Below are 25,628 nucleotides of genomic sequence, written 5' to 3' on the forward strand. Positions count from 1 at the left end.
CCGCCCCCAGGCCAGGCCTGCTGCCTCGCGCCCAGCCTGAGCGGACACGCCTCCCCGCCGTGCAAACGTCGCTCTGGAAGAGAAGCGGAGGCGAGCCTCGCCGAGGCGCACCCATCCCTGGTGCCCCTCACAGGCAGGGATGGAGGGACAAAGGGACGCCCTGCCGAGGGCTCACTTTCACGCCGGGGTTCCAGGCCGCCACCACACAGAAGCCCTGGCAGGAAAATGCCCCCGCGGGCTCCCCGATGCTTGGGGGTGGGGGGTGGAGAACGGCCCCCGCGCAGCCACGCCCCGGCCCGCCGCCCTCGGACGTCCTGCGTCAGCGTGCCCAGCTCCCGGCTCAAATTTCCGCTCCTCCTCCCGCCGGCCAAGAGGGCACGCCCATTGGCGAGGGCAGGCCCCGAGGCCGGGCCGGTCCTTCTTGCGGCCTGGATTGGTCCGGCCGCCTACCTACGAACCAACGGCGTCCGCCCCTGCCCTAGGCCACGCCCCCTCCCCAGGCGCGGGCGCGCGACCGCTGTATCCTGACGGTGCGCGCTCTGGGATCCCCGCCCCCTCCGCGCGCGCAGTTCCCCGCGGCCGCCGCCGCCTGTAACCTGCGCCGCCAGGATGTGGCTGGGGGCTGACGTCGGGTCCAGATGTGGCCCCGGCCCCGCCCACCCCCGGGGCCGGGCCGCCCACACCGAGCCGCGGCGCGCACGGCGGCTGTCCCGCCTGCCACAATGCGCGGCGAGGCTGCGGCCGCGACTTGGCGAGACAGTCACTAACGTCGCTGCTCGGCATCCTTAGGACAGGCCGCCTCTGACACCGCGCGGGGACCCCACGGGCCCGCGCCCCCCATGCGCTCACTCTTTGGTGCCCGGCCGGGCGGGCGCCTCGCGGACGCGGAGCCGCGCGGGTGACGGCAGAGGCGGCTGCGCGCCTAGCCCAGCCCGCGGAGAGGGCGCGCCGCGCCCCCGCCCCCCGCCCGCTCTCCGTAGGCCGTGGGTGCGGATGCGCCGCTGACGACTCGCAGCGACCAGCAGTGCCGCCGGCCCGCCGGCCGGAGACCGCAGCATGGCAGCCGCCGCCTATGTGGACCACTTCGCCGCCGAGTGCCTCGTGTCCATGTCGAGCCGCGCGGTTGTGCACGGGCCGCGGGAAGGGCCGGAGCCCGGACCCGAAGGCGCGGCCGCCGCTGTCGCCGCCACGCTGCCCCGCGTCGAGGAGCGCCGCGACGGCAAGGACAGCGCCTCGCTCTTCGTGGTGGCGCGGATCCTGGCGGACCTCAACCAGCAAGCGCCGGCGCCCGCCCCGGCGGAGCGCAGAGAGGGCGCCGCGGCCCGGAAGGCGAGGACCCCCTGCCGCCTGCCGCCTGCGCCGCCACCCGCCCCCGAACCCGCCTGCCCCGGCGGCGAAGGTGCGGCGGCCGCGCCCCTCAGCCCCGCGTGGAGCGAGCCCGAGGCCGAGCTCGAGGCGGGGCTGGAGCCCGAGCGGGAGCCAGGGCCCGCGGGGAGCGGCGAACCCGGCCTCAGACAAAGGGGCCGGCGGGGCCGAAGTCGCGCCGACCTCGAATCCCCGCAGAGAAAGCACAAGTGCCACTACGCGGGCTGCGAGAAAGTTTACGGGAAATCCTCGCACCTCAAGGCGCACCTGAGAACTCACACAGGTCAGTAGGGCCGCCCGGGCGCCCAGAGCGCGCGGACGGGGACAGCGCAAGCCACCGGGCCACGCCCCCGGAGCCGCCGGCCGGGCGCGAGGGGCGGTGGGGCCGGGAACGGTCGGGGCCTCGCCCCTTCCCCCCCGCCACACGGTCCCGCGGCCGGCCTCGCGCGCCGAGCGAGGCGGGTCCGGGAGCTAGGAGCCGGCGCCCACCCGGCGACCGCGCCCCCGCCGGGCACGCCCCCTCCCCGGGCACTCTCGGGCGGGGCCGCGGGGGCGGATGTCGTCATCTGGGCTGCGGGCGTAGACCCCGCCGAGGCCGGGGGGCGGCGCGAGCAGGTGCGGGCGAGCTGGGTGGGGGCCGCGCGTGCTGCTCTGGGAGACAGGCGGTGGGGGCGCCCCGGGGCCGCGGGGGGGGCGGGGTGCCCTCGCCGGCCCCTCCCCTGCGGGCCCCTCCCTCGCCGGCCGGGCGCGCGCTCGGGATGGGAGGGACCCGCCCGGCCCGGCCCGGGCGAGCGGCGGGCGAAGTTCACGCGGGGACAGGGCTCTCTCCAGCCACTCGGCACATTCTTCACTCTCCTCTTCCTGTAATTTTTCCAGCGCTCTAAGGTTTAATTTGTCCAAACCAGAGCCAGCGGCGGCCGACGCGGGTGGCGGCCCCGGTTCCCCGCCGGAGGCTCTTTGTGGGAGCCCCGCCCATCCGGCCGGCGGGGGCGCGCCCGACCCGAGGGGGCTCCTCGGCCTGGGGGCGCTTTCTCCAGAAAGGAGCGCCCTGTTCTCTGCCGGCCGTGTGCGCCTCCCTCTTCCCGGCCCTGCTCTCACCTGCCGGGTGCCGGATGCGTGCGGGCGGCACCAGCACCGGGACGGGCGGCCTCAGCGGACCGGGGACCTCGTAGTTGTTTTTTCTTTTTTTAAACACAAAGGTGGGAACAATGTTTTAAGGGATGGTAACCTTTCTCTTTCAGTTTGGCTTAAAGAATTGTGTATTTCCTCTGGGCTCACGTTAAGTCTTCTGGTACACTTAATTCTTTCGCATTTGGAGCAGGTTAAAAAACCCGTATAAATATACTGTTACCTTCCTTGTTACCAAAGATTTAGACTTCACATTTGTACAATAGTTCGGAAGCTAGCTAAAAACTGCAGTCCTGAAGACCCTGGAGCTGAAGGACCCCCGTCTCCTGGTAAATTTGGAACTGAGCTGTCTCCAGGTCTGCAGGTGTCAAGGCCAGCGGATCTCAGACAAACCTTTACCTCAGAAGCTGCCCCGCGGTTTTGGTCCCTTGGTGTGGCCGCCCCAGATGGCTCGGCCGGTGGTGGGGTCGAGGGTGAAGGCGGGGCCATTCTATTCATTCTCAGTCGGAATTTAGGGTGTGTGGACCGAGATAGGGGGTGGGGTTAGTGTAGGGGTGTTGGTTCAGACTGGGAACCTTACTGCCAGGGTGGGTGTGGCCGTGGAGGAGGGGCCAAACTACGTTCGGATCCTGTAGCACCCAGATTACGGGGGCGGGGGCAGTGCATGGGGCGTGGCTCGAGGACCTCCTTGCGGGGGCGAGGCCAGTACAGGGCAGGTAATTTAAGGATAGGAGACTCTCTGCATCCTGTTTCACGGTGGCTTTCCACTCGGCTAGTCGGGTTCGAGAATTGTGGAGGGGCTGGTTGAGGTCCGGGGCTCGCTGTCACGGACCGGGCAGGCTTGGATGGGGGCCTTAGCTGGAGGATAGCGTCTGGGTTTGCTTGCCCCCTGATCCAGGCTGTAGTGTTCCTGAGTGGGCCCCTTGGCTAGATGATTGCTCCTAGGCAATGAGAACTCGGGTCTCCCTCAGTGGGGTGGAACCCAGCCTCTCTGGGGGTGCTCTGAAACCCGAAGCAAACAGAAGAGGATGGAACCAACACTCTGACTGTAGTGTGCTGTGTCTAAGAGCAGGGAACGGGGCTTGCCATCCCTGTGTGCAGAAACATGAGGCCCTACCTCTGGAGGAGATGTAGATTTCCAGGTCCCAAATACTGACCTTCAGCCAAACACTACAGTTTAAGTGGTGCCCCAGGTGAATCTGATGTATGAACCAAAAACTCACCTCTGGAGGGAGTCTGGTTCAGCTTCTGGTGGAGGGCATGACTAGGGAGCCCATTTCCAGCCTGCCCCCAAGTGTGCAGAACATAATTAACTGGTGTTCGTAGAGGAGACAAGGGTAGCCCACAGGCCACAGTGGGTGACCAAGGGGCCACGCTACCCTGGGAAGACCTGAGCAGCAGCCCCCGGTTCTGAGATAGCTGTGGTTTGGTTTGTGTGCTTCCAGCAGCTTTCTGGGGGGTCTCTGCCGACAATGGTTCAGGTCATGCCAGGCCCTCTACTCCACTAGGAGCAACCCCCCACCCCCCAACCCACCCACCTGCAGCAATTTCATGGCAGAGGGTGAATATCAAAATCACTTTAGCCAAGAAGGCAGTTCACAACTTGCTCTGTCTAGCTCTGTGACCAAGGACGGGTCCCCAGACCTCCCTGCAGCTTGGTCATGTCTCGCCTGACCACTTGGAAGGTCTGTGGGAAATGAGGCTGTGTGTTTGAGAACCCTTTGGGAAGTACAAGCCTCAGCCTTGACTCTGGGGAGACCTGGACTTCCCTGACTGCTGCGATCTCCCAGAGCTGCCTGGCCTGCTTAGTTGTGTGGCAGTGTCCTGAGGACTGATTACCCTGTCACATTTAGGTAATTGTTGATGTTAAGCAAACACGTGATCAAACAAAGACACTCACATTTTTGCAACCCAAGCTGCTTCCCCCCCCCCCCCCCCAAGGCACTTATTATTTAGCTAATCAGAATTTCCAGCCCAGATCTGGGAATTTGCTAAGTCTTGCCTTGGGGAGTAGCAAGACCAGGAACATGTTTTCTTGGAGGCTGAAGGGCTTTGATGTGAACATTCAAGGACTTTGAGAAGGAAAGGCCTCTGGCCTTCTGAGGGCAGATCTCCACCTGAGCCAGCCAGGAGATTCCTGCTTGTTGTCTGGAGTGGTGGGGCTTGGCGGGTCCCCAGCAGTAATGGCCACTCAGTCTTTCTTGGCAGAGGTGCCTTGAATACATTCCTACCTATTTGTTCCCGCAAAGAATCATTTTCAGAATGTCTCTGTGCCCTGTTTTCCCTGCAGCACTGGGAGCTAAAAATCCAATTGCATGCTGCATGAGCTGGGCCCATTTCAGCAGCTCTGGGGGCCTTGCTGGAAAGGGGGGCACTGTGTTGTGTACAGCCCCTCCCTCCTGCAGACATCCAGAGACATGCCTAGTCACCTGGCCCTCTTTTTGGAGGTGGAGGTAGACTTAAGATTGCATTCTCAGCCATTTCCTGTAATAATTTGGGTGGGGTTAGTTTGAAGTTTAGCCACCAAACAAGGGATTTGATCATGAGTGAGATTATTGGGGCAGGGTATTCAGGGTATTTAGGTCCCCTCCCCCAACACAAACTCTGGCTATAGAGCCTGGTTTCTAACCACATTCCTCCCATGTACCCCTTGAAGGTGCTTCCTAGTGCAGCTGCTTTGGACAGGCAGCCTGTCAGGGAGTGAGTGGCGGGGATCTCCTTCACCCAGGGCAAAGCCATGCTGGCAGAGGGCCAGCACTTTGTTCGGGACACATCCACACTGGTGGGTCCCGTCCCGTCTCCCTCATAGTCCCAGGCTGCCAGTGGGCCAGTTGTGAAACTTCAAACAATGCAGAAGTGTGTAGACAGAATGTGCCAGCCTTCTCTTCCTCTGGCTAACCACTATCACCTCCTGTTGGTGTCTCCCTTTACAGACCCTTTTAGTGGATTTGCATGTATGCATGCGTGTGCATCCACACAGACATCTGAAAACTATACATGTAGGATCCTAGCAAATATATTCTACCACAGGCTTTTTTTCTGTGTGCTTATTTAACAAGGCACCTTCGTTCTTTATCTGGGCTGCATGGTATTCCCAGGTGTGGCTGCGTGACTGTACCACAACTTGTTTAGCCTTTATCTTGAAAGGATAGTTATGTTGCCTTCTCATTTTTTATCGTTTCATGCCTGTGGCAGTAGAATCCAGTATGTGTGTTGGTGCAGAGGAGCTGGCATTTCTGTAGGATTGAGACCTGGCAGTGTTATTGATAGTAGTGTAGACAGCATTTACATGCATTGTGGAGTTACCATGTTAACTTAAAAGACATGTTATGTTTTTAAAGGAAATAGCACATTATGTTTTTAAAGGAAATAGATGGAGGTCTTGGTCTCCCCAGTACTGAAGTTTCTGCTGTGTTGCTGACTTCTTTTTTTTTTTTTTTTTACTTCTTCCAGTTCTTCTTTTGCATATGTGAGATCATCATATTGAGAACATTTAAAACAACCCTAAAACCACCATTACTCTCTCACGGCTCATGACCAGCTCTCCTGCTGCCATCTGTTTTTTTTTTGTTTTTTTTTTTTTAATTTTATTTACTTATTTTGAGAGAGAGAGAGAGAGAGAAAGAGAACGAGAACTGAGGGGGGAGGGGCAGAGAGAGAGAGGGAGACAGAGGATCCGAAACAGGCTCTGTGCTGACAGCAGAGACCCTGATGTGGGGTTTGAACTCACAAACTTCGAGGTCTTGACCTGAGCCAAAGTCGGACACTTAACCTGCTGAGCCACCCAGGTGTCCCTCTCCTGCCATCTTTACTTGGCTTACCCTGCAGCCTAGCCTGGGTAAGGGCTCAATCCCTGCAGCAGTCAGCTGTGCCCTCGCACCCTGAAGTGCCTCCTGGCTTGTTGGCACTGGGGGAGGGACTGATGTGATGCCTTTTGAAACTGTCCCTCCCCTGGCTAAAAGAGGGCTGGAGCCCTTCCTGTGTGAGCAATCTGACAGGACCACCCTTGACTTAACCAGAGGTACCATGTGCAAGGCTTCAAATCTGGAAGACAGCCCCACCTCTTCAGAGTTGGCACTGTGAAGTCTGCTCACCGAAATGAGCTCATGACAGCCCCGAGACTGTAAGGGCCTGTTTGCTTTGACCTTATTCTGAATTGAGTTGGTCGTTAGGTTCCTAGATGTAGCAAGTTAAAAGGGGAAAGGGGAGATAAGATAGCAGCTACAACCAAGGAAGGAAATAAGCCAACAAGTTATTAATATGTATATGTGTGTGTATGCACGTGTATCTAAATCTATAACTCAAGAAACCCAACCCAGCCACACTGCTGGAACGAATGTGGCGCTGTTTGTGGAGGGGCCTGTAGTCCTCCTCAATAGTCCCCTAGGCCTGCATTCTATAATAACTGACATTTGTAATAGCGGTCTTGACATATCAGGGCACTATTAAAGTGTGTCTGGTTTATGCTTTAAGAAAGCAGTTAAACTCATTTTTGAAATGAAAACTTCAGGGATGATACACTCAGCTCTCTGTTGTATCTAATAGCAGGCTGCTTGCTAGGGACAGGCATTGTTCTGTTTGCATTCATTCCTCATAAGCTTTTTAATCTTCACAGGACCCTATGAAATAGGTACTGTTGTTATTACTAGTCCTCAAATAATGATGCCAAGGCCCAGATGGATTAAGAAATATGCCCACAGTCACACAGCAAATGAAGGGGGAGCTGAGGTTTGTGCCTGGGCAGCCACACTTCTGAGTTTGGGTCTGCCCGCTGTGCCTGGCTGCTCTTCCTGCCTGGACCTGTGTTCCAGGGGAGGGCAGGTGCCTCCTGGTATTTAGAAGTCTTCCTGTCCCAAGCACACTGCTTCCCTCACAAATTCTTATTGTGAAATGTTAAGGGAGTAATACAGTGAACGCTCATACGTTCCTCTAGACTCCTCAGTTAAATATTTGTCACCCTTTTATTTTTATCCTTTTTTTCCCTTTCTCTACTGTATTTTCTCCCTTGCCTATCTCTCCTCTCTCTTTAAATAGTACATATTGTGTAACATACAGTCCATATTCACTTCTAATGATCGCCAAGATGTCCCATGTAGGGTCTGGAATCCAGTTCATCACACATTGTGTATGGTTGGCATGTCTTTTTAGTTTCCTTTAGTCTGGGACAGTCTTGGCCTTTTGTTGTATTGGCATTTTAGGGATCCAGATTAGTTGTCTTGTGGAACATCCCACAGTCTGGATTTGTCAGATTGCTTCCCCCTGATTAGATTTAGCATAAACAGTTTTTGGTGGGAAATACGACACAGGTCATATAATGTTGGGCACTTGCAAGCACCACAGTGGGGGCTCATGTGGTCAGGTTGTCTGATTGCTGGATCACGTACGTGGTTAAAGTGGCGTCTGCCAGGTCTCTTCACTATAAAGGGACACAGTCCTCCTGATAATAAGTAACTGGTAGGTAGGGTGACACTCCAAGACTGGGCTTTTGGAGGGTTAGGGTGCTGCTGGTCCTGCATGTACAGCCAGGTGCTGTGTTGGTGCAGGTGCAGTGTCTGCCCATCTCTGTTCAGCCCCCTTCTGTCTGGTCCACCTGGTAGGTTTCTGTTTCATCTTCCGACTGGACAAGTCCATTGACTGGACAAGTGCTGGCATTTCTGGGTCCTGCTGTTGGAAGTCCTTTTATAGTCAAAGGACAGCTCAGCCTAGTCTTAGGAGCTCCCTTCCCAAACAAACAACACGCCCTGATTTTATTTTGAATGAAAGTCTTTCCAGATGGTACCTATAGCCTTTTTTTTAGTTAGCTCACCCTGGCTCTGTGGCCACAGGTGACCCATCCCCCAGGCCTGGTGTGGGGGGGGGGGGGCGGGCGTTGGCCTGCAGCCAGTGATACCCTTAGGATCTTGGTGGGTCTCTACATGCTTTCCAGAAGAAAATAAATATTGATCTAAGTTCGCACACCCAAGCCTGTTTTACTTCCCTTTCATAGCACCAAGTGGGGTCATTTTCTTGAGAAGTCAACTTCCCATCAAAATGGAAATAAACTTTGAAGTGTTGTCTCCAGCCTGTCAGTTGAGAAGTGACTGCTGTGATGGGACTAGGATGGGGGTGGTGGGGGTTTGGCTGCCATGGCCCCTGGGGGGGACCCTGAGCCTGGAAGGCCTTCCCCTGTTCTAGGTCAATATAATGGAGACTCAAATGCTAATTTTTTACTCTTTTGACAGTGACTTGACACTAGGCACTTGATGTAAGACAGAGAAATCTTCACCCAACCAAAAGCTCTGTCATTTGGCTACACTTACACACACGTAAATGTGCTCTCTGGTTTGATGTTGCATCCAAGCCCGGAACCTGTGATGGGACCCCCCCTTTACATGGGACCTGTGATTCTGGTTCATTTACTCAGTTTGATCTCAATCCCGTCTTCCATCATCTGTGGATCAGCCCTGTGCCAGTCAGCCTTCTTGGAGGCATGGAGTCCCCTCAGCTGAAACTAGGCTGTGATAAAGAGGTTGGTCATCTGCCCTGCTATCCCCCTTGCCCCTTTTAGTGTGCCCTGGCACTGGTGTGCCTTCCATTCAGCTCCTGTTCCCCTTCTGCCCCAGGGCCTGGACATTATCGCATTTGCTGTTGGACATCGTGTGCATGGTCGGGGGAGCAGCCTTGACCAGTCCATAGTTTTAACTAACATCATCCTGGACAAACAGAACAGAGGGTACAGGTTTTTATTTTGGGGGTGTGTGTGTTGGGGGTGGGGGCGTCTGTTTATTGTTCTTCTTTTTTGAAGTTCATCACACAAAAATACTTGCTAACCAGGAACTTGGCCACACTCCGTGGCGATTGGCCAGTGTGTCCCAAGGTGACCTGTTTGGAAAAGCACTGAGGCTTGATGCCTCAGATTAAATGTCCCTGTGCTGCTGCCACAGGGGTGTGGCCTTCCTGCATGGATGGGTGACCCATGGTCCCCTGAGCACAGGGTACAAGCTCATCGCCTTGGAGCTAGAGCCCAGGGAACATCATGGAAGAGCTTTGCAAGAAATAGGGGCCCAAATTAAAAATCACTCACCAGAGAGCACATGGTTCAGTACTTTTGTTGGGCTCCTGTCCCAGGAGCTTCTGAAGGTGGAGTTCTGGCACATGGCTGTCTCCTGCAAACATGGGGCCAGTTGGAAGGAAGCTTGGGAATGGGGAGAGGATGAAGTGGGCTTAGAGGAGCTCAGGGGGCTTCCTGCTCCCTACCCAGGACCACCACATCGACGTGGAGGGGTATCAGCAAGGCGATGGCTAGACAGCTTGGCTGGTGGTCAAGGGCCTAAATTGGGGCCTTCTGACACTCTTGTGTTAGTAGGACTGATGTCATTCTCCTTGAGTATGTGTAGGACCCTGTACACTTCCTCTCTGACTTTTTCACTTGTCTTTAACTCTCTTTTATGGTATAAATGCTTGCTCACACACACACACAAAGGATAAAGGGAACTTGGTTTGGGGCTAGAGGTAGAAGTTAGTTAATGGCAGATCAAGAATAGAGGTTTTTGCAAGGAAGTGTTGGGAAAGAGAGGAAACAGAAGAGACATACTTGAGCCTTAGAGCTCAGCCCTTTAGGGGAGAGAAGCAGGGGCCTAGGCGCCCAGGTGTGTCCTTGGCACAGAGTGATGTTTGACCTGGGCCATTGGCTGTGCTAGTTGTTCAAGACCATGTCTGGGATTAAGGGAAGGGTCTGGGAACTGGGGGTTGGCACCATGGGTGCACCTCAGACATCTTACCGGTAACAAACTCAAATGTATTTTCATTGAAGGAGAAATAATAAATGTTAATTTATTTTTTTTAATTACATAGTTGCCCTTGTAACAAGTGATGGACAATCTGGCTACTTAGCAGTCTGTTGTCTTAGTTTACATTCTGCTGTCTGCTTCCCTGCCTTACTGCCTGTTGGCCTCATTCCCTCGACTGGCCACATCTGGTTTGTCCACTATTCATTGTGGTCCCCATGTCTCTCCCCACACCCCTACGTGGTCCGGGAATACTGAATGGCGGGTGGCGGGGTAGGTGGGGACCTGGGCCCTGGAGACACCATGCACTGGTCCTGTCCATCCCATCATGGAGATCTTGCCTGCTCCTTCCAGTGGCTTCACATTCTGGATTTCCTTGTGCTTATTCATCAGTTGCCATTTTTGTCTCTGAATGGTGTGGTGGAGGAGGCGGCCCCTCATAGCAGCCTGTGGGGACCCAGAAGGGACTCCTGCTTGCAGCCCTGTGTGTTAAGGGCAGTTTCCCAAGGTTTCTTAGTCTTTTCCAGAGTGCATCTTTTTGGCTGCTTGCATGGCATGTCCTGCTTTCTAAAATTACTTTGCTGATTGGCCATAGGCCTCTGGGGTGAAGAGGAGGGTCCAGGGGCTTTGTAGGATGCTGTCTTTTATCCTGAGGAGATGTAGTATCAGAATTTTATGCCATGCCCTCTCTGTTGGGGTGGGGCTAGGGTCTGCCATCGGAGGCCTTATGCTGTCCTGGTGGTGAGCACAAAGGTCATTGTCTTGAGTTGCTGTTAGGTCTTTGGGTCTCAAAGAAAATCCAGCCTCAGCTTCTTCTAGGTTCTGATTTGAAGCTGTTCTTCCTTGATGGTTGGTGGGTGTTACATGTTAGCATTTTGCTTTGGATGGGTTGCCTCATTCTGAAGTGTACTAACTTTAGCCTTTGAAAAACTTCCACTTTCATTTCCCTTTCCCTGATCTCACTGGTCTCCTTGAATCTGAGCTGAGACTCCTTCCTACACTCAGGCCCTCCTGTCCCACATTCAGTACTGCACCATGGCCTCAGAAGACAGATATTTATGTGTGTACCTCTGTGTGTGTGTGTGTGTGTGTGTGTGTGTGTGTGTGTGTGTGCGCGCGCGTGCGCATGCACTGTCAGCTGCCCCCAAAGCTCAGGAGATTGTTCCTTTGGAAGTAAGCCAGTCACAAGGCATCTGGCCAGGTGGTACAGGCTGCAGCAGGGATGGTTTCTTCTTCATGACCCCCAGTGGGGCTGTATCACCTCAAAGCCAGGGCCTTGCAAGAGCAGAGAAGGAGGGAGTAGTATGTGCTGGATAGGGTGGGGACCCAGGAGCCAAGCTGGAGGGTGTGCAGTCCAGGTCCCTGGTGGAGTTCTCCTTCTCAGGCCATTCTGCCCTTGACCTTTTTCACTGGGGCAGACAGTCTGGTATGGGGGCCTGGATGAGGCCAGGTGCATGGAAGCTCTTTGCCTACCCAGCCGAGTGTGCAACCTGGTGTGCCCTCACTTCTCATACTCCACCACCACCTCCTGCTCCTTGCTTCCCCTCCTCTCCTCCTTTCTCCCCTTTCCTACTGTTCCCCCGCCCACCTCCCCCTTCTCTTGCTCCTTTCCTTTCCTCCCTTCCCTTCCCCCCTCCTCCCACCCCCTTCTGCTTACCCCCTTCCCTCCTCCTTTCCCTTCCTCCTCTTTTTCCTCCCCCTCCCCTTCCCCCTCTCCTCTCCTCTCCCTCCTTGCACCCTGGGACTAAGCACATTTTTAACTTGCTGTCAGGGGTTTCCAGCCCACAGGACTAAGGCAGGAGGGTGTACTGGGGGAGTAGGGCCCCAGGAACTTGAGGAGAACCAGTGAAGATACCTCTCCTTTGTGCTGTAGTCCAGGCTCAGCCTGGGAGACCCTGTGGGGCGGCTGTGGCTTCCTCCTTGCACCCTCTGGGGATGCCCTGGCAGCTCTTCCCTGGGAGGTAGCCTGGTGGGCTGTCAGCCTCCTACACAATGAGAGGTAAACAGTGGGTCACCTTGGCAACTGGCAGAGCTGGGGCTCAAAGTGCTTGTGGCAAGAGAAGTTCTCATTGTCTCAAGTTTCTGGGATGGCGTTCTGTTTTGATTTTTTCTTTAATTAGCTGGAGTGACTAAGATACCAAAATGACTGACCTGGTTCCTATAATTTCTTAATAAACATTTATATTCCCTTCATAGGAAGAACATTTCTTCCAGTGATTCATTGACTTTTTCTTTTAGACTATGGCAAGGCCCTGGCGAGGTAGGGTGGGGGTGGCACAAAGGGCCCCCACTGCCGACAGCCGTGCCAGCTGGCGAGGGTCCAGTCCCTGGGAGCACTTATGTAAACACCACACCAAGATTGTACTGGTTTTGAGGTTGATTATGTTCCATGGAAAATTTGGGGGCGATGCCTCTCTTATCTTGGGGTGTTCAGATCCCCATAATTGGAGCTTCCAGAAGTCCTCTGAGAGACCTGTAAGTCTTTCTGAGCCTAAGCAGTGCTCTTTTCACCCGATGCCAGATTCTCCTGGGAGGCCAAGGTGTGAACTAGTTTTACGTCTTGGTACAAGGTGACGCTTCAGCGTGTTTGCTGTTAAACAGTAACTGCCCATATGTGCGTAGCTTGGGCTGGATGTGCCAGGTTGGGTGGCCTCCTGCCACCCTGCTGGCTGTCTGAGGGAGTGCCAGGCCACGCAGGGCCCTGGGAGGTGCTGGTGAAGCTCAGCCCCAGGTTCTTGTGCAGGCCTTGCCCTTTACCTGGGGCTTCCTTGGGCCTCTCTGCTTCATCCCCCTGTCTATTACCCAGTACAGTCACCTGCCCCTATCGAGGAGGAGCTTGGTGAGTACGTCGGAAGGCTGAAAGTTGACTTTCTTCGTTTTATCATCGGTAGAGGTGATCCAGGTGGCCGGGGCTGGTGGTGTGTCCTTTGAACTGCTCTGCAGTTCACACCTAGGCCTGCATCCAGAGTCCCTTCTTCATCCTGGGCACGCAGGGCCCCTGGGACCCCTTCTCTCCACATAGGCTGAATTCTTGCTGGGTTGGGCCGGGCTGCCCTGTGGCCTCATGGCCAACACCCTGTGTGTACCTGTGTCGAAAGCATTTCCCTGCAGCAGGACTGTTGCCATCACTGGCGGTGGGGGGGGGGGGGGGGGGGGGGGGGGGGGGGGGGGGGGGGGGGGGGGGGGGGGGGGGGGGGGGGGGGGGGGGGGGGGGGGGGGGAAAGTCCACCAACCCCAAACTGAAGGAAATGTCTATATTTGTTGCATTTATTTGTGGTGAGTCTCTGGTGTTACCTGTTCATGTACTGTGCCTTTCAGCTTTTCCAGATTTTTGTGTCAGTTGCTGGGCAGCCTCCCTACCTGGTCACTGAGAAGCCTTGTCATCCTTTCTCCCTTTGTACGAGACCTTTTTCAAGGATGTCCGTAGAATTAGATTTTTTTTTTCTTGGTGAAGAATTTACATTTTTTATGATGTTGAAGAAAAAACACAAAGGTGTTGAAATGGCATTGAAGAGTGTTGAAAGTTCAAAGCCCTACTCCATTTGGGAGTTTTGTCAGAAATTCCGGTGCATCTGTGTGCCCTTTGTCAGTCCTAACAATTTGGGCTTTGGACTTTGGGCCCCACCCCACTGCCCTCTCCTCCCAGCAGCAGGCAAGTTTGTGTGCCCAGTGTTACAGTCAGCTCCTGAGGGAGCCTCTCAGTGTTTTTATCAGAGAAAGTCCTTTTTGCCTGATTATGCTTTGTCATTTAAACAGAGGGACTAAATGGAATGTTGATGAGGACTCCAGGCTTTGGAGTGAGAACAGATTGAGCTGGCCAGGGTTCTTATCTGTAAAGCAGGTTGGGGCATGCTGACCTCAGAGGGAGTAGAATGTGTGGCGTATGAATGTGTGGTGTATGCATCTGTGTTGCGTGGGGGTAGGGTTTGTATGTGTCTGTGTGGTGTGTGTCTGTGTGTTTAACCTGCAGGAGCAGAATTTCACCCACTACAGTGATGCTCTTGGGTACCCGAATGAACGTTTTTGCTGCCTTCTCTTTTGAAAAAGGAAAAAAAAAAAAAAAAAAAAAGAACAGAACAAACAACAACAGACAATTTAGAACTACTTTTTTGAAACAGGTGCCAGCTCACGTCCCCACCCTCTGGCACCGCATGTGGGGTGACCCTCACCGGCCTTGTGGCCCCAGCCACGCCCCAGTCCATAAAATGCCCGTCTTGAGTTGTGGGAGGATGAAGCAAGAGCCTGCCACAGAAAGGCAGGTTCCTTGAGCATCTTGTTGCTATGGAGACCTGCTTCCTGGGGAGCTGTGCTCAGGCTAGGGCGGCCCCCTCTCAGGTGAGCCTCATTTGTTACTGGGTAACCGTAAAGGAGCCCTCCCAGGCCCCAGCCAGCTGTACCTGGCCTGACTCTTTTTAAAAAGCAGAAGCAGGGGCGCCTGGGTGGCGCAGTCGGTTAAGCGTCCGACTTCAGCCAGGTCACGATCTCGTGGTCTGTGAGTTCGAGCCCCGCGTCGGGCTCTGGGCTGATGGCTCAGAGCCTGGAGCCTGTTTCCGATTCTGTGTCTCCCTCTCTCTCTGCCCCTCCCCCGTTCATGCTCTGTCTCTCTCTGTCCCAAAAATAAATAAACGTTGAAAAAAAAAAATTAAAAAAAAAAAGCAGAAGCAGCTGAACGGGAACCTTGAGGTGGAAGACCCCATCACTGGTCACCAGAGCAGTTCTGGGTGTGCCCAACAGCCTGAGGTGGACTGAGGCCTAGCAGCATCTCCCTTCCATGGCGTCAGACAGGCTCGTGGTGACAGACACTGTGCCAGCCCTGCCCAGTGACTCCACCTAAATGGAAGGACTTTCTGAGTCCAGGTGTGCTCTGCGGGAGACTTCCAGAAGCACTGAGTTCATACCCGCAGCCTAGCTCTTGAGTCCGAGGGCAGCAGAAATCCTGCTTGCCATGAAACTTGCTTCACCCAACACTCCCAGTGGCTCCTTCAAGTGGAGAGCGCCTGGTTCTGCTGCTAGAGCCGCTTAGACACGGACGCGCGCAGCCAGGGAATCCCACTCAGGACTCATATTTGCTATTTTTGTAACTTCCTGGGCTTCTCTGGTTTCAGCACTCATTCTGCTTCTTGTTTGCAGGAGTAATTGCTTTCATGAGCTTTGGGCCATCTGTGGATTTCTTTTCCCCTCTATTTTTTTTTTTTTTTTTTCTTTTTTGGGGCAGCAATTCTATGTTCGCAGATAGGAGAATTGTTTCCTAAAGGGAAGCATGAAAGCGTTCTTGAGGCTGGCTTTTCAGCTGTCGAACCACAGTTTCATACCCTTTTCCTGCTTGCTTTTCATCTTCGTGTGAATGTGTTTGGCATCAAGATGCTTCCTGTGTGGTCTGAGGTGACTATTTTGAATGAATGTAAGGGCTGAGGGCATCTAGTCTGAGATGACACCTGGGCACTAACGTGGCCTTCCTTGCTCTCTCCTGGTATCTCCTTGTTCCAGAAGATATTTGTGAACATTGGGTTGGGGCAGGGGTTCCCTTTCCTTCTGCGGACCCCACCCGGCCCCTCTGCTCAGACAGGAGAGGCAGCCAGGGGCCTGTGCTGTTTCTGTCTCCTGCTCGAGTGGCCAAGTGGGCCTCCTCCCTTTTTGGCTCTGAGTGAGTGGGCTGTGGTGAGACCCCTGAGCTGACCCTTCTGGTTCAGGTGCAGCTGCTATAGCTGTCTGCTCAATGCCACCTGGGAGAAGCAGCGGCCGGGTCTGTGGTGGCCAGGTTTGGATGCCCTTCAACGTGTAGAGATAGGCATGTCCCCTGTCCTTCTCATAGGGGTGGGGGAGCAGAAGCCAGGGCTGTCTGTGCAGCAGCCTGGACAGGTGCAGTCTCCAGTAGAGGTGGCTGACCTGGCCTCTGCAACCTGTGCTTTCCCAGTCAGCACCCCGGGTGAGTGGGGAGATTGCCTGCAGGGTGCTCACCTGTGTGGAGAAGGCAAGGGGGCTGGAGGGGTGTCCAGCCTCCTATGGGGCCCAGCGTAGGGAGGCATTTCATCCAGTAGCTGGCCTGGGTGCTCAAGAGCCCTCGCAAGGCATGGGCCCACCTGTGCTAGCCGCATCCTGGGCTACAGTGGTGTAAACTGGATTTCATATGTTAGGGTACAGTGTTCAACAACGTGGAAATGGCCTGGGAAATTTTCCTGCTTATGCTGCCCGTTGTCGAGAGCTGGCCAGCCCTGGGTGCTCAGTGTGCTCTCTGGGTTTTGGAGGTTCTGACTCTGGTCTGCCGTGACTCCATGGAAGATAGTCATGCAAAGGCCCGAGGCAGAAAACCCCAGGGCGTCTTGGGCTCTCAGGCACAGAACTGGTGTCACCTGTTTCCGAATCAGCTTGGGAAGGCCAGAAGTGTCTGCCGTCTCAGTTTTTCTGGAGGGCAGAGTCACCCCTCTGCGGCTCCTGCCCAGCCCCGGGGTGCTCCACGTGGTCATCCTGCTTTAATGTATCTTTGTTGAGGGAGTATCTTGTCACTGCCCCCTCTGCACCTCCTTTTCCTGTGGCTGAGTTTTGCATAACAGTCTCCTCCCAACGAGGCAGGTCACACGGATGAGTGAAAGGCCCCGCCTGCCCAGCAAATACTCAAAGGCCCCGCCTGCCCAGCAAATACTCGTGGCACAAATAACTGGCTCTCTGAGATGACGTTGACCTTGGGGGATGCTCCCTGCTTTTATTCAAATGTTTGTGTCCACCCCCCCCACCCCAGATTCTTATGTTGAAATTCTAATGCCCAATGTGTTGATATTTGGAGGTGGGGCTTTTGGGAGGTGATTAGGTCATGAGCCCTCATGAACAGATTAGTGCCCCTATAAAAGAGGCTCCCCAGAGCTCCCTTGCCCTTTCTTCCTTTTGAGGACACAGTGGGAAGACACCAGCTATGAACCAGAAAGAGGGCCCCCACCAGAACTCGACCATGCTGGAGCCTTGATCTTGGACTTCCTGTTCTCCAGGACTGTGAGAAATATATTTCTGCTGTTTGTAAGCTACCCCGTTGGTGGTATTTTGTTCCAGGCTGAGCAAACGAAGATGCTCCCCAACTCCTTTGGGCAAATACTCAGCAACACTTCCCCAACTACCTCAGATTAGTGCCTTGTACCTTCAAAGTCCAGAGCCTGTCACTCCAACTGCAGGGGCAGGACTTGTTCTCCCAGCCCTGCCCCTGAAGATGGGGGCACCCCAGGTCAATCCTGACAGCAGCCTGCACCTAGTCTCCCACCTGGCCTCCCTCCCTTGCAGCAGGGCTGGTGTCAGCAGAGGAGTCTCCTGAGTATGTCTTCATCACTCCCTTCACCTGAGTTTTTCAGGATGTTGACACTTGAAATGGGCTGTGGCTCAGAATTTTCTAAGCATCCAATTCGCAGGGGTTCCAGGGAGGGGATTGGGGGTGTTGAGATCAGGGCCAGGAACCAGCAGCCCCCTAGGCACTCACCAGACATGCTTCCTCAGTACTCTAGCTGGTGACCTTTGCCTTGTGGGGTGGCCTGTCATGGGCTGGGCCCACAGTGCAATGAGGGGTCACCCCTTTCTCAGGAGCCTGGCCTGAAGGTACTGTTCCTACCAGTGAGAAGGGAGAGCACTGGAGGACTCTCTGGAGGACTGGGCTGTCATTCCATGCCCTATCCCAGGGCCAAACATGGTGGTCAACAGGATTTGTCCCAAGAATGTGGGGAATGAGTTCTGGTCCTTGAGTTTACAGGTTTTTGTTTTTTTCTCCTAAAAGCAGTAGAATCTTTCTTTCGACCAAATCCCATGGATTCCAGTGTAGGACGGAGTTGGGGAGGATTGCTGTCTGGCTCTGGAGGGATTTTTGGCTGTGGAGTCTTCTGTCACTGAGCAGTCCTGGGCACCCTGCACGTACCCTGAAGACAGTCCCAGTGGGGTTGGCTGTGTTGTCCCGAGGCTAGCATAGGGTCCTGCTTCTGTACCTAAGTGACTTGGGGGAAGGAAGCGAGATGAATGGAGGTCAGCCCCCAAGGCCACAGGTGCAGGCTAACCCTTGGGGCTGGGCCAGGGAGTTGGGCCCTTATGGTCTGTGGCAGGTTCTTCTGGGGTCTGTGGTCAGTGTCCTGTTGCTTTTCAGAGGGTGTCACTCTGGCTGCCCAGGCTTTAATCAAGGGTGATTGGGTTGGGACTCTATGGGGTCCAGCAGGCAGAGGTAGTGATGAGACCCTGGCCAGAGCATGGGGCAGAGTGTGGTGGACAGAGGCACGTAAGGTCACAAGATGGTGGGCAGGGGAGTCTCAACCCACCCTGCAGCCTGGCTCAGAAGCACTGGGCTCTCAAGACGGGAGAGAGAAAGTGGCCAGGGGTCAAGGCAACGGTCTGGCAGGTGTGGAAGTGGGGTTGACCCCGCCATTGATACACACTGGACTGGTGTGTAAAGCTGCATTTGTGGGGTGTCAGCAGACAGTGTCAGGGTGGGGGCATAAGGCATGGGGTTTTGTCACTCATTCCCTGAATGCCACAAGGGTCCTGGCTCTAGCTGGTGCTTCTGCCCCTTGAAGACTTGGTGTCTGAGTCCAGCACCATGTGACCTCATCCCCACATGCTGCTGTGGGTGGGGGCACGGGGTGGGGTGGGGTGTGGGTGTCTGCATCCCTTGCTGTAGCCCTTCCTTCACCTTGGACACTCCCACCCATCCCACTCAGCCAGGCCTTTCCCTCTTTCAGATGCCTTTTCAGAAAGCAGTGGGGGTGGGGGCAGATCCAGGCCCAAGTGACCACTGTGTGTCTAATAGTGTGTGATGAGTGGACAAGCCAGAAGTGAAAGAAAGCACTTCAGCGAGTGTGAGGAGAGCCAGAGAGGTGAACTGCTCTTGTGGCTGCCTTTCTCTAGTGCTTGGAGCAGCACCCCGATGTCCCCGGATGGGTGTACTGTGCCCGGGGGCATCATCGCGGTGATGCCATGCTAGGTCTCCCACAGCCCGAGGCTGCTGTGCCCAGCGGTGCCAGCGTGCTGTCTCCACAGCTGGGGGTAGGTGGTAACCTCTCTGTCACAGGATGGACAGTCCTGGGCCAGTGCCCACTTCTGACCAGTGTGTCTGCTCAGCCAACCTGGTGGAAAGTCTTCAAATGTTTTTAACCACTGAAATCCTGTTCTCCCCACCCATTTATAATGGGCCGACCTCCTTGGCTCCTGTGGCCCCTCACCCCTGCACTCCTACCAGCTTATCACTTCTGCCGCCCCATGGATAAAGTTCTCAGCTACTGACAATAATGACGTTCTGATAAACATGCTGTGATCCTGGTTCTAAAGGAAGAGTATCAGAGGGCAGACATTTCTCATGACCTCCCCAGAGTTCAAATGGAGCTTGCGTGCAGAGGGGATATGACACCTGAGTACCCGTGTGCACCCAGCATGAGCCCCAGTCCTGGCACATGGACCCACTGCCCAGTGCCCCTCATGAATCTCCAGCCTGTCCCCATGGGAATCCAAACCTGTTCTGCACAGGACACCAGGTTGATGATCTCGACTCTGTTGTTTCTGGGAAGATCATCCAGAATCACCCATCTGTGGTTCCAGAAAACTCCCTCTTCGTTTCTCTGAAACGTGGAGATTTCTCCCCCCCCCCCCCCCCCCCCCCCCCGCCCGCCGACTCTGGAGCATTGCTGTGGGCCCCTTACTGTTCCGGCTTGGGTCATCCCTCATGGCAGAAGGAAGGCTGCACACCTGGCCCTGTTCTGGCCATCCCCCAGTCACAGTGTGGCCCTGTCTCGTCTCCCACGGGCCCTGTGCTTGGTACCCCTGCACCCCTGTCCTGCTGGTGACCCACTGCCACCTTTCCTTTCTCTTCATTCTCCACCTATCCTACCTGGTCTCCTGGCCTCTCAGGGTCCCCGGGGGCTCCCATGCCAGGGGCTCAAAGACTCCTGCTGCCTCCCCCCACAACCACAGCCTCTGCTCTGGGGCAGGCCTCCCATGATGCAATGACCTGCTTTGTCACAGTGGTTCACTTCCGTACCTTTTTTTCTCTTGCAAAGGCATCATCTTCAACTGGAAGAAGAAATGAAAACACCACCTGTGCCTCAAAACCATTCAGTTTCTAGACAGGGAAATGCCAGGCAGTTAGGCCTGGCCCACCCTTGTCCTCCACTCCTCATCACCCTCCCGAGTGCAGTTAAAGTTGGGGGTCAGCAGCCAGGCCGCTGAAGGCAGGGAGGTCAAACTGGAATGGTGATTTGGGTGGACAGTAGGGGAGAGGGGGTGTCAAGCACAGGAGGGGCTCTGGGTAGGAATCTCAGGTCACCTGGCCACTGGTCTTTAGTTGGGTCTGTGGTGGGGTCAGGTCTGGGTCGGGGTGGCAAGCTCAGTAGGTAGGAGGATTTGCAGGCTTGAGAAACTAGATTGGTTACGCGAGGAGTTGGGGTTTGGACCCCCTCACCCTCACCCCAGAGTTGTGCCGGCAGCACCAAGTCTGAGGAGAAGGCTTCTGTAGCAGGGTCTTGGGATTGCCTGGGAGTCCAGGGCCACCAGGTGACTGGTTTCTCTGAGACCGAGCTGGACTGACTGGGAGTGTCCCTCATGCTTGTGTGTGTGTGGGGGCGGGGGGGGGGGGCTGGTCTTTTCCAAGCTCTGAGCGAGGCTTATGTAGTTGAGGGGGTGGCGTGGAGGTAGACCATGGGGAGCATGACAGAGGCTGGGTAGCAAAGGGCAAGTCTGTGGGAGGTCTGGGGACCCATCCGCAGGGAGAGGCATTGCTTGGCAATGAGAGACCAGCCCCGAGGCATGGAGATAGAGAGGATTGTGCTGCTCCTGAGAGATGGTGGGGAGAGACTTCCTGGGCAGCCCTTTACCCCTGGGGTCTGGGTTGGGTGGGGGAAGCACCAGAAGAGGGGAGATGAGATAGGAAGGCCACATGATTGGGAAACCAAGGGGAGAAGAAGGAAGTGGGTGTCATGGTGTCTGGCCTGTCCTGCCCTTCCATGTCCCCTGGCTTCTGTGCTCTGTGGCTGCATGCATGTCCCCTCTGTGGGCAGTTTTGGTGGAACATTCAGGAATTTTGTTGGCTTCTCCCAGACTGAACATTCCTCAGGCCACCATCTGCCCCGCCTTCCCTGAGGATGGCCCGCACGTGAGGAAGAAAGGTGGGTTTCCAAACGTCATGTCTGGTGTCTCCTGTGTGATTATTTCCCACCTTGCCTTCTTGACCAGCCCTGGAGGACCTGCCTCAACTTTGGCAGCTTCTTCCTGCTCATTCTGGGCACCTGTCATCTATCTCCGAAGGCAGGACTGACCCCAGGCTTTCCTATTGGTGGAGGAAAGTGGAAAACACACAGGACTGGCATGTGGGACACGCTGCTTAGCTTTTGTCAGGATGCCCACAGGAGCAGTCAAGTGTAGAAAAGGAAGATCATGCAGCAGAAGCAGGCCAGGGTGGTGGGAGGCTCCTGCTACTCTCTTGAATTTGACTTTGTGCAGAAGTGACAGTGGAACCCAAGGGTTGGGGTGTGTCAGCCCAGCCTGAGTGCTTTCTGGGAAGAAAAATAACATGCATGGCACACACATGCACACACATCTTTATTGAAAGCGATATATGAACTGCAACAATTCAGAAAATATAGAAGAGCTCAAAGAAAAGATTAAGCAGCACACAGGGGTTTACCTACCTGAGACCACCATTGCTCAGCCCTATTCTGACCTCCAGTGAACCTGTAGTTCACAGACACTCAGCCCCAGGAAGCCCCTCCTGGCACCCACAACATGGCTGACCGTGAGGGCGGTGCACAGCCTGCCTGCACCAGACTCGGCCAGCTTCGTTTCTGGGAGCCCGGGGCTTAGACTGCATGCCAGGCCCCTGTGCCTTGGGCTCTGGTGTACAGCCTCAGCCACTGATGTTGGTTTTGGCATCATCCAGGGCCATTTGTGGAGGCCCGATATTGACTCGGGAACCAAGGAGTGCAGATGTGTGTGGGGCAGGATGCTGTATTCCCTGTGGGCTCATTGCCCCCACTTGAAAGGGCTTTTTGATGCTTGAGTTTGGAGAGTTATGGTCTGTGACTGTAATTCCATTTGGGGGAATCCTGGGGTCCATGGAAATGCTGCCCATTGCTTTCCTTACTTGGGCAGGTCCTGGCTTTGGCATTGTTTTCCCAGAGCTGGGAATGGTCCGACTGGGGATAGGCCGACAGCAGGTGGGCCACCCACTGGCCTGGCCCATTTGGAAAGCATGTGTCCTGCTGGGCTGCAGTGGGGGGTAGTGGCTGTTGTGTGGGCTGAATGGTGAACAGTTAGGGGGACCAGGGATTGAAAGTGCACTTGCCCCTTGCTGTGCCTGATTCTGGACCTGAGTCTCCAGGCCCCGACCAGGCATCGGTGGTGTCCAGCCTCTGCTCAGCTGCCTCACCTCTGATACTTCCACAGGCCTCTCGCTATGTGAACATGCTGGTGGTGAGGAGGAAATGGGTGGCCGCCAGGCCCCTGGGGGCTGAGTGCGGGCCAGAAAGATGGGTGTCAGGAGTCAGGAGCAGGGATCCTTGGGTGTTTGAAGTGCCTTCAGGCCTCTTTCTCCAGGGGCTGGAGGGCTCCCCAGGGCTTGGGGGGAGGGGGGTCACAACTTCCAGTACCCTCCTGCCAGTGCAAAGTTGGGCACGAATTAACAAAGAACAGATGAGTTCGGTTGTCCCTGGAATTCCACAGGAAGCTAGACGGTAGAACAAGTGATCAGCCATGTGTCCTTGGCTGAACCAGGAGTACTCCGAGAGTTGCTGAAATTCCCAAGTCCTTCAAGAAGCTCTTACAGAATATGTGAACATTTCTGTGGGTGATGTGGCTCTTCTCCACCAAGTGAAGCCCTACAGAGAATTCCCCTGACCTCCCAGAACGTGGAGGGTGGTGTGGCTTGTGGTCTCTGTTTTCAAGCCAGTATGCAAATTGGAAGCTTGGAAGGGGAAGAGTCTGCCCAAGTCACAGTGGGGAAGTGGGCTTCCTGGGCCCAGGGATCCTGGCTTGGGGAGGGGAGAAGAGGCGGTGGAGCCAGGCCAGAACCTGCCCTGGGCTCCTCTGCCAGGGCCACAGGGGGATGGCTGGGAACTTCATCTCATTACAGATCTCAGGGTGAAGTGTATGAGGTTCCAGGCAGGGATGCTCCCCTTAGGTTCTGTTTTCATCAGATGCTTAAACTTGAGGTGTAGGGAACTGTGTCCCCCAGGATGTGGGGTAAAAGAAAATGAGGCCCAGGGCTTGGTGTTTTGCACCTGTTTCACCCACACAGTGTTTAGAAAGTGCGGTTTGGCGTGTAAGGCAGCCTCTGGTCTGACATGAAAGGATCCACAGGGTAACTTTGGTCTGGGTACAGCCCTCTAGGCGGGCTTCAGAGGAGGCCTCATGGCCAGGCCGACACCCAGGGCCCAGGGTGCTTTGGGGGCTATAGCTACCTTGTCGTGGTCTTTCTGTGAGAACATGGGGGTAAGGGTGAGAGTCAGGACACTGGATGGGGGCATATTGGTGGACATCCAAGTGGAGAATCCCACAGCATCTCCAGGAATGACTTGCCTTTCCAGATGACCCAAATCCACCATCCCTGAACCCATGGCAGCTTCTGAGTTGGGTCTAGTCAACAGTCAGAAAATGCATGCTCCACCCATAGCATGCACTGGGTTTTGGTGCTCTGGGAGGGGGTCAGATGTGTGTTCCTGTTTCTCATAAGAAGTTGGCTTGCTGAGGGACTGATTTCAGTGCAGTGTGTTCATTTTCATTTCCGATTATAAAAGTTGAGCGTGTTCGTGAAAAAGGATTTTGGAAACAGAAAAGTATTAAGACAAAGATTAACAAAAAGGAGTATTGATAACTTTTATCGCACCTGCCCATGAGTCACCACAGTCAACATTTTTGCCTTTGTATGTTTTTAGTATAAGACTCAGGATTGGGGCTCCTGGGTGGCTCAGTTGTTAAGCATCTGACTTCGACTCAGGTCATGATCTCACAGTTGGTGAGTTAGAGTCCCACACAGGGTGAGCTCTGAGTCCTGCTTCTGGTGAGCACAAGCCCCACTTCAGGCAAAAACATGAGCCCCTGGTGAGCACTGCTTCTCTCTCTCTCTCTTCTGTCTCTCTCTGCCCCTCGCTCACTTGTGCCTTCTCTCTCTTAAAAAAAAAAAAAGACTCGGGATTGTCTGATGGAAGTCCTCTTATGATCCGTACTTTTCCCATGGTAACATTCCATTGCGATCACATCCCTGAGTTGATGACTGGCTCTTCTACCTGCGCTTGCCACATGAACCCTCATTGGTCATCTCCAGTGTCCTAAACAGGCCCTATGGTCGGGTGGCTGTGACATGTCCAGTGACTTGCTCGTCTGGAATATTTCATGACTGACAGCCATCCACAGTGGGCTCAGGTTCATTATTTTCACAGCATGGACTCCTGGGAGCAAGTAACGGAATGTGCAGTCAGGGGCAAATTGCCTTTTAGAAAGGGAGAACGAGCCCCTCCCCCACAGCCGCACAGGCGAGCACCCAGTCTGGCACCGCAGCAGGGAGGGCATTATGAGATATCCAAATGGGTTTTGCGGTGAAAACCCTGTGTTGTGTAGAGTTCACAAAACAAAAGCCCCAGACCCACTCTTTGCCCTTAAACTGTCCTGTTGTGTACCCCACCTCCGGACCCTCATGGCTGTAGGGTATATGGTATAGGTAGCCTCAGACACCAGGAGCCTTGAGATCTAACCAGGGAAGGGTGAGTTTTTCCTACAGCAGCATACAACCTGGGAAGGTGGCTGTTGGGAGCATTTCTCATCTTTAGGGCTCCAGCCACGCCCAGGGGTTTCCATCACTCCTCTTAGCTCTGTGGTCTACCTGGGGCCCCCCATGTGCCCTGAGGGACAAGGACAGGAAAAGTCAGCCTTGGACTTCGAGATGCTGCCTCCCAAGCTCCCCTGGTTCCCAGCATCAGCCCTGCTCAGTGCATAGACCTGGTGGCCAGGGTGGTGGCCAGCTGGGCTCTGGTCAGAGCTTGCTGGAGATATAAATGCAGCTCAGGGCAGTCCCCACGGTAGAATGTTATTCTGAGCCCACCAGTGAGGAAGGCCTGGTCAGACCCAAGCCATGCGAGTCCTGCCTGGCCTAGGTGTGGCTGGGGAACTGGTCTGTTGGCAGCTTTGGTGACTGTTGAGATTAGCACACATGTACAGTGGTGCCACTTGGTGTGGCTCCAGTCCCTGGTCCTGGGCCAGCCCCGTGGAAGAGCCTCTGGGCACCTGCTCTGTCCTGCAGACAGGAGCCCCATCCTCAGGGCCAGGGCTCCGTGTCTCCAGGCTCCTGTGTGCTTTAGTCAAAGGCTGTATTAAGTCCTGTGCATCACATGGCCAAGCTGAGTATCCTAGGAGTTAAGGGAGGACATTGTT

General features: G+C 55.1%; 1 protein-coding gene across 1 annotated transcript in view; it reads left to right on the forward strand.

The window, feature by feature from the left end:
- Positions 1–547: 547 nt before the first annotated feature.
- The window catches only part of KLF13 (Kruppel like factor 13), a 51,012-nt gene continuing 25,931 nt past the window's right edge, over positions 548–25,628 (forward strand). Inside the window, exon 1 of the mRNA XM_045448889.1 lies at positions 548–1,648. Within this exon, the coding sequence (XP_045304845.1) occupies positions 1,057–1,648 (592 nt within the window). The 5' untranslated portion in view covers positions 548–1,056. The remainder of the gene's footprint in view (positions 1,649–25,628) is intronic.

Source organism: Leopardus geoffroyi, chromosome B3 (genome assembly GCF_018350155.1).
Source record: "Leopardus geoffroyi isolate Oge1 chromosome B3, O.geoffroyi_Oge1_pat1.0, whole genome shotgun sequence".
NCBI classification, from domain to species: Eukaryota; Metazoa; Chordata; class Mammalia; order Carnivora; family Felidae; genus Leopardus; species Leopardus geoffroyi.